General features: G+C 57.8%; 1 protein-coding gene and 1 long non-coding RNA gene across 6 annotated transcripts in view; one reads left to right on the top strand and one right to left on the bottom strand.

Annotated features, from left to right (window-relative positions):
* Positions 1-16329, bottom strand: part of ZNF696 (zinc finger protein 696) — a 63748-nt gene that overhangs the window by 19626 nt on the left and 27793 nt on the right. The window contains exons 1-3 of one of the 5 annotated variants that reach the window (XM_019032498.4): positions 8053-8298; positions 3385-3498; positions 1172-1265 (exon numbers count right to left, since the gene is read on the bottom strand). In XM_019032498.4, the coding sequence (XP_018888043.2) occupies positions 1172-1265; positions 3385-3402 (112 nt within the window). In that variant the 5' untranslated portion in view covers positions 3403-3498; positions 8053-8298. The other 4 variants (XM_063708936.1, XM_019032499.3, XM_004047614.4 and 1 more) reach the window with 4 other exon arrangements.
* Positions 8298-13139, top strand: LOC109027952 (uncharacterized). Its single transcript, XR_010134844.1, has 3 exons — positions 8298-11808; positions 12297-12412; positions 12779-13139. It is a non-coding gene; the product is annotated as an uncharacterized lncRNA (long non-coding RNA).

Here is a 16329-nt window from a genome sequence, read left to right as displayed (position 1 = left end):
ACTGGCTCACAGGGACAGACCATGTGGCCATTTAGAAAAACGGCTTAAGGGGTAGGGGTAAAACCCTGGGACATGAGAAAGCTGGCAACTGAGCTTGGCCTGCATAGGAGGCAGGAGGGCTCAGCCAGGAGGGGCAGCACGAGGAGGGGGGACGCCGAGGCCGGCACAGCAACTGAGCGGGACTTCTCAGTCTGCAGGCAGTCCGCTGTGGCAGCGGAAGAGAAGCGGCTGAGTCCCGGCTGCACCTCTCAAGAATGTGGAGGGTGCACATAAGACGGAAACTCCTGTGGAGGTGGGGGTGGGGTAGGGATGTTCCAGGGCAGATGAGAGCAGGCTGCTGTCAACAGTCCCTACCTCTCTCTGCCCTTGCAGACCCTTGACACTGAGCAGCCAGGGGGTGGGAGACGCTCAGGGTGGCGCACAGAACAGAAGCCCCTTGGCAGAGGCCCAGCCCTGGTCTTGTGGTTTGCAGACTTGGAAGTTCAAGAACTGACTCAAAGGTATTGCTTATGAGGAAAAAGAACCAAGACTATGGTGAGAAGGGGCCACATACATGGTGGAGCTCTACTGGATCCAGCCTGCAGGCCCTGAGGACGCCTTTCCGATGGAGGCAATCCCAGACCCCACAGCAGGGCCTGCACTGCCCACGCCATCTCCCGGGCTGTTGCTGTGACACACTCTCAGGGTGGCCCCAAAACATAAAGCAGTGTTCTCATGGGGGCGATTCTGTCCTGAGGGCACATTTGACAATGTGTGGAGATGTTTTGGATTGTCACAACTGGGAGGGGGCCCTACTGACACCAAGCGGGCAGAGGCGAGGGTGCTGCCGAACGTCCTACAACGCACAGGATGGCCCCTCAACAAAGACTCATCCATTCCAAAACAGCCACGGCGCCAAGGTTGAGAAGCACTGAGAGAGAGACCTTCCCAGAGGCAGAGCCTGGGGCTGCCAGACTTTCTAACCAAAAGCTCTCAGTTCACTGGTAAAGACTGTCACCAAACAGATGCCCAGGAGATCTGATGGGCCTGCATTTACCTCCCTCCCTCACCCTGCGCCCAAGGACACAGTATATGCTCTGCGTCAGTGACTGAGACATGGTGTTTTTCCTGTATTCCTGTTCAATTCCTGCCCTGGAACTCTGGGCCCGACTGTGGAGACATGTCCCCTCACCTGCAAGGGACTCCATCAGGGTACTGCTCTGTCTAGCACCTGTGGGCTCTCCTCCTGGCTCCATCTTGCAGAACACCAGCAGTTGGAACAGTTTCTGCTTAGGTAAAAGAAAAGGAAAATAAATCACAGCCAAGGCTAGGTACAGGGGCCAGGGGCAGTGAGGTCAGAATGCCTTCAGAAGAGACTGTCAGAACAGGCCCTGTGGGAGCTGCATCACCCAGCTGGGCCCACTCCTGTCACTAGCAAGCAAGGTCCTGGCTCAACAGACACTCCCAGAAGCGGGTGTTCTGTTCTGTGGGATGCCCAGGAACTCTGGTCCAGGCTCTGTGGGTCCCCCTCCACCCAGGGCTGACGCAGAGCACAGGTGGGCGTGGCCACAGCTTCCTAGCTCCATGCTGAGCAAGCCCGCGCCCTCCAGCAGTCTTCAGATGTCTAGAGAAATTCCCATGGGTTTTAAAATTTTCTTGGTAGTTATAAGGATTTGAATATAAAAATGTTAAACCAGAAAAAAAGAACAACTTATTTGAATGGTAAACTTTTGGAATGAGGAATGATTTTTCTAAGCCTGACATCAGATGTCTGACAAATTTAACTACATAAAAAAATTTAATGTAAAAAAACAAAAACCAAAAAGGGAGGAATACGTGCAATGCAAAGATTCATCCCTATCTGATAAAGACCTCTATATATTAATGAGAAAGGAAGGAAAATTGGCAAAGATCATGAATAGGTAACTCGCAAAGAAGAAAAACCAGTAGGCAATACATTTTTTTAGGTCTCACCTCAAGTGCAATTAAGAAATGTAATTTGGCTGGGTGCTGTGGCTCACAGTTGTAATCCTAGCACTTCAAAAGGCTCAGGATGGAGGACTGACTGAGTACAAGAGTTCCTGACCAGCCTGGGCAACATAGTGAGACCCCGTCTCTACAAAAAATCAAAAAATTAGCCAGGTGTGATGGTGGGCGTCTGTAGTCCCAGCTACTAGGGAGGCTGAGGTGGGAGGATTGCCTGAGACCGGGAGGTCTAGGCTGGGGTGAACCGAGATTTTGCCACTGCACTCCAGCTGGGCGTTGGAGTGAGACCCTGTCTTAAAAAAATAAGTAAATAAAGTGATTAATTAGTAAATTTAATTTAAGCCGCCTGTAATCCCGCCTGCCAGGGAGGCTGAGCGGGAGGATCGCTTGAGCCCAGGAGTAGGAGGCCAGCCTGGGAAACACAGCGAGACCCCGCCTCTTTTACAAAAAGGTAATTTAAAGTGCAATTTTTTAGTCTGGAAGCAGATTTTTGAAAGTACCTTACCGGCAAGAATGAGGGAACAGGCCCTCCTGTTCACAGCTGGGAAGAAGCTCGATGAGCTGGGCCGGTGGGAAATTGGACAACTTACAAAGGCCTGAAGACGCGCAGCGGGGACTCAGCTCGCAGGGAGCCCCGCACGTGTCGGCACCCCGGGTACGCACCTGCAGGGCCGCCTCCCCCACGCCGCGCCCGAGAGCGGCTGGGGCCTGCACTGCAAGGAGAGGGCGGGACGCGCGGGCCACGGCGGCGGTGACCGCCCCGTTCTCTCGGCCGCGCCCTCAGCCCTCCCGAATCGACGCCCCAGCAAGAGAAGCCGGGGCCTCAGCGTCCAGAGCAGCCGGACTGCACCCGCTACGGTCCCCGCCCCGTCGCGCGCCGGAAACGCCACAGTCTCGACCCCTGGCCCGCCCCCTCGGCACTTCCGGCGACGCTCTGGGCAGCGGGAGGACAGTGCGCTCGGCGGCGGGAGAGCGGGACGGCCCAGCCGCGGCGCCTTCAGCTCATCGGTTGCCCGCAGGCGCCGGCCGAGTCCTTCCTGCCGGGCAGGAAGCCCTGCCTCGTGGGGGGCAAGGTCGAGCCGTTGGCGCGCCGGGATCCGGCTCGAGCCAACTGAGGACCGGGCACCCGCAGGACGTGTCAGGAGGTGTCGAAGGCCCGCTGTGGGGAGGCCACGCGCGTTCCCGTCCGTTCCCCGCGGCGCCCCGCGCTTGTCCCGGGTCCTCCGCTCGGCTCACGGGCCCCTCCAGGCCCCCGGGGCTGTGGCAGCACGCGGGTCCCGAGCGTGGGCTTCCTTGGGGCCGAGAGCTTGGAGCGCCCCAGGCGCTGCCCCCCGCCTCCCTGCAGGACGCCGCCCTCGCGTCTCCGCTGCAGAGAAGCCCTTGCCGCCCGCCTCTCGCATGCTCTGGGCTCTTTCTCACCAGGGACCGAGCTCTCATTCGTTCAGCCTTCCTCGGGCAAGATGCACCTCCTGTCCAAGTCTCTCGCCCTTCCGCCTGCCGCAGACCGAAGGTCACGAATCTCCAGCTGGAATGCTGCAAAAGTGACGCTTTTCATCATGGGTGCAAAGTGTACAGCTGCAATATGGACTTGTTCCCTCTTACAACGAGTAGACAGACCCTCTCTGGGGAGAAAAGAAAGGCTGAAGAACTGATCCCCATGAAAGAACCCTAAGAAGACAGCAACAGAGGGCCAGACGCGCCCCTGGAAATGGACCCTGGACTGGGGCAGGAGGGCCACAGCCTTGGGAGCCCAGGTCCCTGCCCGCGCCTCCGGCAGTCCTGCCGCCGCCACCGGCTTCTGCCTCTGGGCCTCCACATCTCGTGCCTGGAACCGCGTTAATTGCGCACTGCACCAGTAAACACCTGAACACTCCCACCACATGCTGCACGTTTATTTGTAACAAATTAGAAGCTGTTGTAAAAGATAAAAATTAAAACACTTCGACTGCGTGGGCGAGAGGCTCATGAATGTAATCCCAGCACTTTGGGAGGCCAAGGCAGGAGGACTGTTTGAGTCCAGGAGTTTCAGACCAGCCTGAGCAACATAGTTAGACCCGTGTCGACTAAAATTTTTTTAAAAAAATTAGCTGCGCGTGGTGGCCGGCGCCTGTGGTCCCAGCTACTCGGGAGGCTGAGGCGGGGGGATCACTTGAGCTCGGGAGGCGGAGGCTGCAGTGAGCCGAGATTGGCACTGCACTCCAGCCTGGGTGACAGAGATTCTGTCGCAAAACAACAACAACAACAACACACACCACACACACACATCTAAAAGAGATGATGTAGAAGTACAAATAACCGTTTCCCTCTGCATCCCAGTGGAACGTCGTGGGTCTTCTGAAGACCCTCTCTTGCCCTGCAGGCTCCGGTACTCCAAGCACGCGAGTCTGCGCAGGAGGCGCTTCGCTCTCCGGATCTCCCCACTGCCTCCTAGACAAGCCCCGGCTCCTTACTCCGGGCGGAGGCTCTTCGAGACGGGGCCCGACTGCCTCTGTATGCCCACTGCTGCCGTGCCAGAAGCCACTGCCCTCTCCTCGCCCCTTTCCAAATGCGCCCTGCCTCAGGCCCGTGTCATCTGTTCCCTGTGCCGCTTTTGCCCGTCCCCTCACTCCCCGCCACCAGAACCGGGAAGGCAGTGCCCCCTTTCCAGGCCCAACTTCGGGCTCACGCACTGAACCTCTGGGAGTCCGCAGCCTCCTCCGCCCGGGCCTCTCCCGTCCGGCTCAGACCCCAGGGCCAGCAGCCCCGCCCACACGGAAGCCCCGCCCATCAGACAGGCCCCGCCCCTCCTGCCTCGGCCCCGCCCTCGACTCGGCCCCGCCTCCTCGCTGGCAGCCGGCAGGCACAGTCGGGGTCCTGAGTCCCAGGAGGGGCCTCCAGCAGGTGCCTTGGCGAAGATCATGGACTGCATCACAGCCCAGGGTAGCCGTCCCGCGGCCCGACTTTGGAGCTTCCCACAGACACCCGGGGCTCTGCCTCCGAAATCACCCCTCACCGCTTCCCTCCTGATCTCCCACAGCGGGAGGCCACACGCTAGGGCCCCTGAGAAACAGAATCGAAAACACAAGGCAGGACTCGGGCAGGGACATGGGGGTGGGGGAGTGAACCCAAGCAACTCAGGACGTCCGCGAATAGCTCAGATCCTGCGAAGAGCCCGCGCCCTGGAATTCTGTTTGCTAACGGGGTCCTCACGGTGTAGGGTGAGACAGAGAACCGCTGGGCAGTTGCAGGTGGTAAATGTCCATGATAAAGGGCAAGTTCACAGTCTAGAAAATTCTGGATTTCTTGATCCAAAAGTAGCCGAGTCCAGGCCGGAGAGGTGGCTCACGCCTGTAATCCCAGCACTCTGGGAGGCCAAGGCAGGAGGATCACTCGAGGTCAGGAGTTCGAGACCAGCCTGGCCAACATAGTGAAACCCCGTCTTCACCAAAAAAAAAATTACAAAAAATTAGCCAGGCATGGTGGTGCTTGCCTTAGTCCCAGCTACTCGGAAGGCTGGGGCAGGAGAATTGCTTGAATCCAGGAGGCGGAGGTTGCAGTAAGATTTCGCCACTGCACTCCACAGTGAGACTCCGTCTCAAAAAAAAAAAAAAAAAAAAAAAGTAGCTAAGTCTTAGACTACCACCCCTTCAAGGACTGTTTCCATGAGCCTACCCACTGAGTCTCTTACCCGCTACCCTGAAAAAAAAAGTACGATGAAGAAATTACCAAAGGCACCCCTGAAAAACAAAGACAGCCGGGCCTGGCGCAGTGGCTCACGCCTGTCATCCCAGCACGTTGGGAGGCCGAGGCGGGTGGATCACCTGAGGTCAGGGGTTTGAGACCAGCCTGGTCAACATGGTGAAATTCCATCTCTACTAAAAATACAAAAATTAGCCGGGAGTGGGGGTGTGTGCCTGTAATCCCAGGTACTCGGGAGGCTGAGGCAGGAGAATCGCTTGAGCCCGGGAGGTGGAGATTGCGGTGAGCTGAGATCACGCCATTGCACTCCAGCTTGAGTGACAGAGTGAGACCCTGTCTCAAAACAAACCAATCAAACCAAACAAAACAAAAACAAACAAACAAACATACAAAAAAAGACCTCAGAGAAAGAGGACCGTTGTTCAAAGAAGAGGCCATGGGTCAACTGAAGCAAGTGGACACGCAGCCAGGACACAGGTGACACGGAAAGGAAGGACTCCCAGTCTCCTGGCAGAAGGAGCAGGGGAGGCAGAGACCTCTGAGTTACCCCTGGAAGCCGAGGGCCTGACCCCCACAGCCGCAGGATGGAAATCCTGCCATGGCCTGAATGGTCAGGGAAGGACCACAAGCTCCACAGGAGTTCGGAGACCAGGACAGCTTAATGGCAGCTCCAGGAGACCCTGGCAGAGACCTCAGCCAAGCTGTGCCGGGCTCCCGCGTGGCAGGATCTGTGAAGTAACGGACGGGTTTTTGGTGAGCAGGTTCCAGGTGAGACACACCAGTGGCCCTAAGAGGAGAAAATGCAAGGGTAGTAGGAAGTGGCAGGTGCACCAAGACCTAGCGGCCAGCCTGACCAGCACTGACTGGCACCTCGGTGCTGTGCGGTCAAGGAGAACTAGCCCAGACTCAGGATATTCACTCCTGCTGCACTGGGCACCAGGGACACCCCCGAAGATGGACAGAGCACCACAGGGGCTGCCCTGGGAGCTCACGAAAGAGAAGGGAGAAACACAGAGGCACAGCGGGCACCGCCTGCCAGGTGCCAGAAAGCAGCGCGTGGAGGCCTCGTTAGAAGCAGAGACCAGGGAGCAGTGACTCGAACAGCACTGCCAGTGGGTCCTGAAGTGTGAGCAGGAGTTTGGGAAGGGCGCTGAGGTGGGGAGGCCGCTTGGCTCTCAGGGAACCCAGCCTTGCCGCACGGATGCTGGGCTTCCTATTCTGGGGCCCTTGTAGCCACTAGGGTGTTCTAACTCAGAAAAGACACCACAGGTTTGGGATTGGAAAAGGGCATGAGAAGCACACAACCCCAGCAATAAAAATGGGGTAAAAGCAAACACTCAGAATGGGAAACCACATGCCGGCGCGGACGGGGCCAACAGACACACAGAACCACCTGGAGTGACCTCTAGCACATCGTGTGGAGCAAAAGAAGTGCCAGGAAGGCGGGCAGACGAATCCATTCCTGAGAGGCCCGATGGCAGACAGGGCCCTCCAGAAGCTAGAATACCCATCAGCTTGGGGAGGGGAAGGGAAAGGGAGGAGAAGCTCTGGAAAGTTCCATGCTGTGACCTGGGTGGATTAGCAAGAGTGTAAACATGTAAACAGTCAAGCCGAGTGCTTAAGATTTGGGCATTTTCGCTATGTAAATTATACCCTAATTCAAAAAAATCAAGAACACCATATCCCAGGAAAACTTAATATAAAATATTGACACCAGCACGGATCTTGGTGAAGCTATTCAAGGTTATGGATGAGGAAAGAATGACCAAGGCATCCAGGCAGAAGAGGCACGTTTCAGAGAAAGGGCAGAGGCCAAGGGCTTCCCAGTGGTGCAGGCTCAGCACAGTCCTGCAAGGAAAAACCCAAAACCCAACCACATGCCCCAAGCCCTTGCTATTCGCCATGCCCTCCGTCGAGTGTAATGGCTACAGAGGGCATTCTAGAGCTTTCAGGAGCTCAGCATGCAGCCCCTCTTGCCTGTCCCCGTGGAGCCCTCTCCCCAGATGGGACCTGGGCTCAGGGTCCTGCTGGATGGGCACATGGACCGAGGTCCTGGGAAGCCGCCTGCTCCCACTTGCATCCTGCCTGTTACTCTCGTCACCCAGACGCTGTTCACCCAGGCTCTGCAGCAGGCGCTGGGCTGGATGGTCTACCGTGTAAACGAGGGGATTTCCCATCCCATGGGCTGCTTGAGGAGCAGCAGCCTCACAGAATGGCCACACACAGAGTGCAGGGCGGCAGGACGGGAAGGCCCTGCCTGGAGTCAGGCACACGAGTGCCGCAGTAGTGGCATGATTTTGCCCATCTGAGACTCAAGGACTGGGACACCTGTCCCTCCTCCTCCACCCACGCTGCGGGGAACTGCATGCCTTCTCCGGGTGGGGACCATAGCTTTCCGCCTCAACGTACCTGGGGCCCGGCATGCTGCGTTGAATTTTGGAGTGGATGAGGAGTGAGGGTGTGGCAGGGCGGCTGGAGCTGTCCAACTGCTGAAACTGCTGCAGGTGTCACAGTGGCCGGCTCCCGGAAAGCGTCCTCCTGCCTCTGAGACCGTAGCGCAGGACGGTGCGAGTGCACCTCCGCAAGGCCTGACGCCGCTGATCCACTTCCTCTCCCCACGATGGGGACACACTTGGCGACAGTTCCATCTGGGGTGAAAGACCCACCAAAAGGTCGCTGGCGTGGGCACTCCAGGGACACCAAAGTGGAGTGTGGGAGACCCTGCAAACCCCTCGGCTTGTGCGGGGAGCATTCCTCCCCGAAATGCTCGTCCACTTCTGGTTACGGCAATCTTTGAGGGCAGGGAGGGTGGCCAGCAGGGGGCACTGTAGAGCAAGCACATGGGCCTCGGAATCCAAGCCTGGGTTCGAATCCGGGCTGTGGGACGTCCTCACCAAGTCTCGATTTCCTCCCGTAAACGAGGGATGCTGGCGCCCCTCTCGCTGTGGGGGAATAGGGCTTCCAGCGCTGCTCCCAGCAGATCTCAGACCTCGGGACGTGAAGGTTATTTTAGGGACAAGTTAACCATGAAGTCTATTTAGTGTAACAGCAAGAGCTGCTAAAAACGTGCACAGACATTCCTTGTACAGCCTGAGTATCCCTTATCCAAAATGCTTGGGACCAGAAGTGTTTTGGCGGCCGGGCATGGTGGCTCACGCCTGTAATCCCAGCACTTTGGGAGGCCGAGGCGGGCGGATCACGAGGTCAGGGGATTGAGACCATCCTGGCTAACACGGTGAAGCCCCATGTCTACTAAAAAAAAAAAAAAAAAAAAATTAGCTGGGCTTGGTGGCGGGTGCCTGTAGTCCCAGCTACTCTGGAGGCTGAGGCAGGAGAATGGCGTGAACCCGGGAGGCGGAGCTTGCAGTGAGTCAAGATCGTGCCACTGCACTCCAGCCTGGGCGACAGAGCGAGACTCCGTCTCAAAAAAAAAAAGCTTTGGCTTTTTTTTGGGAATATTTGTACCATAGTTAGCAGGTGAGCCTCCCAAATTCCCACATCCGAAATCTGAAGTGTTCCAGTGAGTATTTCCTTTGTGCGGCATGTCGGCTGCTCAAAAGTTTTGAAATGGGGGTATTTGGATTTGGGATACTTAGCCCGTAGTGCTGAGGAGAAAATTTCTGTCTCTTCTATTTTTCCTACACTTCCCAAATTTCTTTAAAGAGTATGAATAAATGCTATTGGGTAAAAAGAAATCTGTTTAAAACCTGTGATCTTTAAAGACTTGACCAGGGGATCCCGCGCTTGAGGCACTGCCTAGGCCCAGTGAGCCAAGCCCAGCCAGAGTCGGGAGCGCGGCCCCGCCCCCGCAAGCCCCGCCCCGTGCCGAGGGCATTTCCGGGCGCTCTAGGCAGCTCAGAGGACCCGTTCGGAGGCCCGGCGGGGGACCCCGGGCGAACTCAAGGGTGGCGGGCCAGGGCTGGGCGCGTGCCTGGCGTTGCTCGCGCGGCTGGGGGCCATGGCTGTGGGGCCTCTCTGGGAGGGGTCGCGAGGCTGTGAACCAGCACGGGGCTACGTTGTAGAGAGAGAGATGGGGCGTCACGGAGGCAGGGGGCGCCAGGCAGGGCGCGGCTGCCAGAGGCCCAGAGGCCTGCAGAGCTGGGCCCTGCAGGTCTGAGGTGCAGGACCCGATTCTGGCCCAAGCAGGGGAGTCCCACGGCTCGAGCTGCCCGTCCAGGTCGTGTCTGAGGAGAGCCTGGGCAGCGGCCTGTGCAGAGGGCCGGCCAGCAGCTCCTGCTTTGAGGGCTTGGAGGAGAACAGATTCCCGAACCTGGCCCATGATCAATGTATTTGGGTATTTGAACTAAATCCAGATTTCCTGGCTTCCCCTGAGGCCTGCTGAATCCCTTGGGGTGGGGCCTGGGAATCCGCATTTTCCAGTGGGCTTCCCAGGTAGTTGGGTGGTCCCTGAGTGGGTTCCCATGACCCCATGAAACAAGACCCTAGAAAACGCAAGGCAAAGTGGCCTGGTGAGTGGCCAATGGTCCACAGGAACTGGATGTGATCAGAGCGAGACCTGCATCAACTGGGCAGGGGAGGCGTGGAGCCATTCTGAGGAAGAGACCCAGCCGGAACCCAGGGAAGAGCGGGCTGTGAAAACTGGGCAGAAACTTGCAGCGACTCGGAAGACACTGCCAGGAAACCCTCCCCGGGCCTCCTGTGGGGCCTGTAGCAGCCGCAGGGGTCGGTTCTCACCTTCTGGTCCCAGCCAGGTTGTCTTGGAGTCAGCTAATGGGCAAGGCCCCTACCTCTCTTAGGATCTGAGGATGGGAGGGGCTGCGTTTTTCCAGAGGATCTGCACGTGTGCAGGCTGAGTGTTGAGACTTGATTGGTGTCAACTGGCACTGCCTGCCCATGATGCACAAAAGCTACTGTAAGAAACAGGGTCCATGTCTCCAGGGAGCAGGACCCCGTTCTGAGGCCACAACCCCGAGGGCAGTCTCCGCCTGCAGAGTCCTCCCTCTCGCACCGGCTCACCTCGTGTTGAATCCCTTGGCTACGGTTTGGTGTGAGAAAAGAGATGGGTGTTTCACTCCCTGCTGCATCCCTGGTGACGGCCCTGGCATTTCGGGGCATGAGATCTTTGCTTAAAGGTTTTGTGGTGGTCACTGCACAGGGGTTGGGGGTGGGGTCCCTTGGTGCAATTTATCAGATTCTGCTGTGTGGATGACATCCGCAGTGTTCCTCTCCAGTGGGGATTATCTGAGACCTTTCCGCATGCCCGCACCCACAGTCTGCTCCCTCACGGCAGCATGAACTCAGGAGGCGGGCGTTCCCACAGTCATTACATTTGCAGGGCCTCTCTATGTCCACTCTGATGCCTGAGGACCAGCGCTTCCACGAAGGTGTGGCCACGTCCAGTGCTGCTCATTGGCTTCTCTCCTGCGGGAATGTTCTGATCCCGAACGGAGCCTGAGCATGCGCGAAACCCTTCCCACGTTCACAAGGTGCTTCTCCAGTGTTCCATTACATCTCACCTATGCACACTACATGCATACGGTTTCCACCGGCTGTGTGTGTCCCTAGAAGTCACATTCACGGCGTTTCTCCCTGGGAGGAATTCTCCTGTGCATGGCTGCTCTGAGACCATTTGCACCTGCGGCCACGCGTGGGCTCCTCAAGGCTTACAAACCAGGCTGGACTCCTGAAGCCCTAGCTGCACTTGGCACTCGGCGAGGTTTTTCTACAAAATCTCATCTCAGCCATCTGAGTCCTTCACCATTTATCTTATGAATCCGCTCGAACGTACAAGGAAGGGCCTCTCTGCCCTCCTGCTCCAGGGAGGAGGTTTTGACCCTCAGCTCCACCTCTGCGGCTGGCCCGGTCTCCGCAAACCTTTTTCTGCTTGGCCAGCTGGTGCCATGCTAGGCTTTCCCACTAGGGGCGCCAGAGAAAGCGCGCGAGGCTGCGGAGGAGAGAGGGGCACACTCTTTCCGGTTTGCTTCCGGTTTTTTCCTCAGGTTTCCGGTCTGTTTGGTGCCCTGGTCGCGTGTCTTCGGAACTCTGCTGCTTCTCCCCGGCAGGAGCACTTCCTTCCGCGGCTGCTAAAACTGGTGTGCGGGTTCCCAACTTCGCAGAAGCAGCTTCATCGGCCCCCCGCTAGAGACCTCAGACTGCAGCCATCGACGCCTCGCCTCGGGGATCTGTCCCCACCCTTGGGGCCAGGTCAGGGACCAGAGACCTGCGAAGCCCTCTCCTTAGGGGTTTAGTTCCCAGGCTTTCTGACCCCAGTAATTCCAAACGCTTCCCTTTGTTTCCACAGCCCTAGCGTAGCAGCTGCTCCCTGCAGTTTTTGCTTCTGAGATACTTAGAGTTCTCTTTTCAGCTCCTTCGGTAGTCACTTTGTACATAGTGATTCATGATGCGAAATCCTCTCTGTTGAAATAACTGACGAGGCCTCTGTCTTCTGACTGGACCCTGACTTCCATGCCCTTTCCACCCTCACTCCAGTACATGCCCAAACCCCAATCTTTGTTGCTCCAGGCATTGCCTCTGTGGTGCTGTGTCCCCTCCTTTGAACTCTGATCCTTCTGCTCAGGCCCTTTCTCCCAGTCTGAAGTAAGGAGTGAAAAAATGTGAATTGTTCTACTCATCTGGAAAAGAGAACCCTGAGGCAGGAACAAGTCGTTAATTGCATGCGCGTTTGTCCACAGCTCACCATGAGTCAGGCCCTGTGCTAGGTGCTGGGATGAAGCAGTGACTGACACAGGCCTGGACCTGTCCTTGTGAAGAGTGCGTCTGTGACACAGACACTGTGCCATGTGGCAAAGTAAGCGTGTGGGACAGCAGAGCCTTGTTTGCCATTAAAGTAATATCACAAGTCTGTTAAGGTTGGAGAATCAAGTGAACATGCTGAAAAGTTATGGGGAATGTAGTCTCATAGCTGGGGGAGCTGGGGGCCTTGTCAATTGGTTCCCCCAGTCTGGAGAGCAATCTGAGAGTAAGTAGTGACACTGTGTGTGCTGAGTGTGTCTGTGGGGGTGTTTTTGGATAAAATTAACATTTGAATTTGTGAACTGAGTGAAGCAGAATGCCCTTCATAATGTGGGTGGGCCTCGTTCAATTAGTTCAAGGCCTGCATAGGAACCACCTCCTGCCTGACTGAACCGGGACCTACGTCTTTTCTTGCCTTCAGACTTGAACGGAGACATCAGCTCTTTGTGGGTCTCAAGTCTACTGGCTTTCAATCAGCTCTTCTGCTTGACAGCTGCAGGTCTTGGGACTGCCCAGCCCCCATAACCCTGTGAGTGCATTCCTGATAATAACCCTCTTTGTCTTGTCCTCCCCCACCCCACATCATTGGTTCTGTTTCTCTGGAGAACCATAATACATCATTTACTAATCAGGAAATAGATTCAGAGACATTAATAACTCATCCAACCTCACAGTTAACTGCAGAGTTGGGCTTGAAATTCCAAGGTCGATTTTCTTAGCCAGTACACCATGCTACATATATGTATGTAAAAATAAAAACGCTTGTGAACTGAAAAGGGTCCAAACTGAAGCTCATTTTGGTCCTTAATTGCTAATCCATAGGCATGTTTTGGTCCTTAATTGCTAATCCATAAGCATGTTTCCGTCCTTATTTGCTAATCCATAGGCATGCACACCTGCCCTCAAGGCCATGGTTAGGTCAGCACTTGGCCCTCCCCTTGTCTGGGGCTGCCAGAAGCTGCCTCAGAAGACCTCTCCCTGCAGCCCCAGTGCTTTAGGGTTCAGCGCCCCTCCAGGGCCTTTATTTCCTTCTGGGCTCAAAAGCAGATACTATGCCAGATACAGATGATCACTTTCTGGGTTCCAGAACTCACATGCACCCCTTTTCCTGGTCTCTCACATTTGCTGTGACCAACCCAAGCCTCAGGTGATCCTCTGCTAAGACTGTCCACTCACACTGTTGACAGAGCCCTTCCAGGAGCTCTTTTTATGGGGATTTGCTATGTACCTGGCACTGTGCAAAGAACCCCACCCATGCCGTCCTTCCAGCCGCCATGTGCGGTGCGGAGCGGGCTGCGCTACCACCATTGTCAGAGGCAGAAACAGGCTCCGTGAGGAAGGATAAGTGTGGGTTATGGAATCAGGGCTGGCAGATCCCAAACCTTGGCTCCCAGATACCATGGGATTTTTAGGAAGATCCCTGGTCACTTCGGGGAGGAGGGAGAGGGCGAAGGCTGAGAATCGGGGTCCTGGGTCGGAGGAGGGAGAGGGGTGGTGGTGTGGGCTTGGAGGTGGTGTGGGTTGGAGATTGGCCGTTGAGCTGGAGATGCTCCAGGTGGTCTGCGTCCAGGTTCCTCTGGTGGCGGGGGGATGGGGCAGAGCCGGCAGGGGTGGGACGGGGCTCCGAGCCAGCCCCGGGGGCGGCCGCCCGGACAAGCGGCCCTCGTGTGACGCAAATCGAAGGAGGATGGGGAGAGGCGTGACCAAGAGGCTGAGCACAGCTCAGGGTCGCAGGCGTCCCTGGAGGGCTCAGGAATGTCACGTCCTGTTCAACTGCACGCTGATAAACCCGGCAGCCACCACAAGGTAGAAAAATGCCCTTAAAAGTCCACGCCTGGGTCCTGCCGGGCCGCTCTGGGGTTCCCGCGAAATGTTGAGTGGATCAGATGGCACGTTCGAGAATCAGCCCCGTGCCCGCGGGCTTGGAGAAGGCACTGAGGACACTGGGAAAGACGTAAATGCCATTTCAGCGCATCTCGCGGGCCCTGCCCAACGAGGGAGGACATAGAGACCTTGCAGAGGGTTTACGACCTGGCGCGGAGGAACAGCCCTGCCTGACCCAGGACCCGCCGCAGCCCACTTCCTTCTCCGGGAAGCCTCCCGTAAGCTGCCGCTGCTCGAGTCTCGTGCGGGCTGCGGAGAGTGCGCATGGCCCCGCCCCCTCCCCGCCCCTCCGGGAGCTGCGGCCACTTCCGGGACTATCTAGGACGGCGTGGAGGACCGCCGGGCTCCCCTCTCCGGTCGTAGCGGGCGGGAGTTCAACCCGGGCGCCAGGGGCGCCCTCTCCAGGTCTCACCTCCCCTCCTGCTGTGACTCATCCAGAATCCCCGGCCTGGCCCCCAGATGTGCCTGTGGCGGGCCTCTGAGGTCACTGTCCTGTTGAAGACGAAGGCTACCGTCCCCGCTTTGTGGCGGTGTCTGCGGGGGCCTGCGCAGCGCGCATCTGATGTCATCAGCCCCCAGCAAGCTCGTTTTCCAGAGAAGAAGCCGGAGACTCCGAGGTGACTCGTGGCTTGCTCGAGGTCACACGATCAGTGACGGCACCAGATGAATCCCCTAGTAGAGCCAGCACCTCGGCCTGGCTGCCCACGCGTGTTACTGAACAAGGAGAATGCAGGCGTCCTCACCCTTACCTTTCAGGCAGACAGTCTGAACCCCAGGCCCACCGCACACCAGCAAGGACGCCTCAAGTAGGCGCCTGCCTCCCAGCTGACTTCGGACAGACACACTGACCTCCAGCCCGCACCCCTAAACTCGTTCTTACCTGGCAGAGTGGGGCGTCCAGAGCGCTGGTGGCCATAGGGCCCCCAGAGCATGGCCTGGAGAGGGTGGCGGGGGCTGGCAGAGCCTGGGGCCGTCTTCCCCAAGGGGCTGCACAGGGCCCTGTGCCGCAGGCTCCCAAGCCGGGCAGCCGCGTTCCCGGGGCTTCTGAGTTGGAAATGAGGTCCCGCTGTCTCAGCAGGGGCCTGGGTGGATGGCTGGTCAGGGAGCTCAGGGATTCATCTGGTGCCGTCACTGATCGTGTGATCTCGAGCAAGCCACAAGTCACCTCGGAGCCTCCGGGTTCTCTTCTGGAAAACGGGCTTGCTGGGGGCTGATGACATCAGATGCGCACTGCGCAGGCCCCCGCAGACACCGCCAGAAAGCGGGGACGGTAGCCTTCGTCTTCACCAGGACAGTGACCTCAGAGGCCCGCCACAGGCACATCTGGGGGCCAGGCCCGGGGTTCTGGATGAGTCACAGTAGGAGGGGAGGTGAGACCTGGAGATGGACAGCCTCGGAGGAGCCAGGCTGGGGTCCGGGGTCTGCCAGCTGTCCCTGAGGACACAGGCAGGGCAGGGAGAAGGCACTGGCAGAATCACTGGCACTCAGCACCTGGAGCCACCCCCAGCTGAGCTCTCCCAGAGCTTCGTGGCCCAGACTCCCCTGCCCAGAAGCAGTGTCCCGGCAGCTCTGAAGAGGGCCCGGCAGGCCCAGCTGTACCAGCCCACACCTGTCAAGACCTGAACACCCTGGGCCCCCACACCCCAGGGCAAGGGGCTGGTGCAGAGGAAGCTCGTGCCACTGCTGCCCAGCAGGCCCCCCGCTGAATGGAGGCAGCAGAGCTGACAGGGCACGTGGGGAAGCCTGCTGCATTTACAGAAGCAGAGGCCTCCCAAATACATAAAGGAACCGAGTTGCCAGAGACCCCTCACCCAGGTGGCAGACAGGCAGGCTGGCCAGGCCTGTGAGCACTTCTAGACTGGCCCCGTCCTCGACCCCTGCTCTGGGCGCGCCCCCCCCACCTCCCGTGTTGATGGCGGGGTATCAGCTTTGGGCAAGTCAGGACACCTCCAGGCCTCAGATCCTCCCCTACGACACTCGGGCCGCCCGCCAGACCCCAGGGACCCCGTGGCCCTGTATGGCAGGTCTTGGTGGAGCAGCCCCATCACCCCCATCCCGCAGCGGGTCCTCGGGGATAGGAAGCTGCCC

The sequence above is a fragment of the Gorilla gorilla genome, chromosome 7 (assembly GCF_029281585.2).
Source record: "Gorilla gorilla gorilla isolate KB3781 chromosome 7, NHGRI_mGorGor1-v2.1_pri, whole genome shotgun sequence".
NCBI lineage: Eukaryota > Metazoa > Chordata > Mammalia > Primates > Hominidae > Gorilla > Gorilla gorilla.
This window is presented reverse-complemented; position numbering and strand designations above follow the sequence as displayed.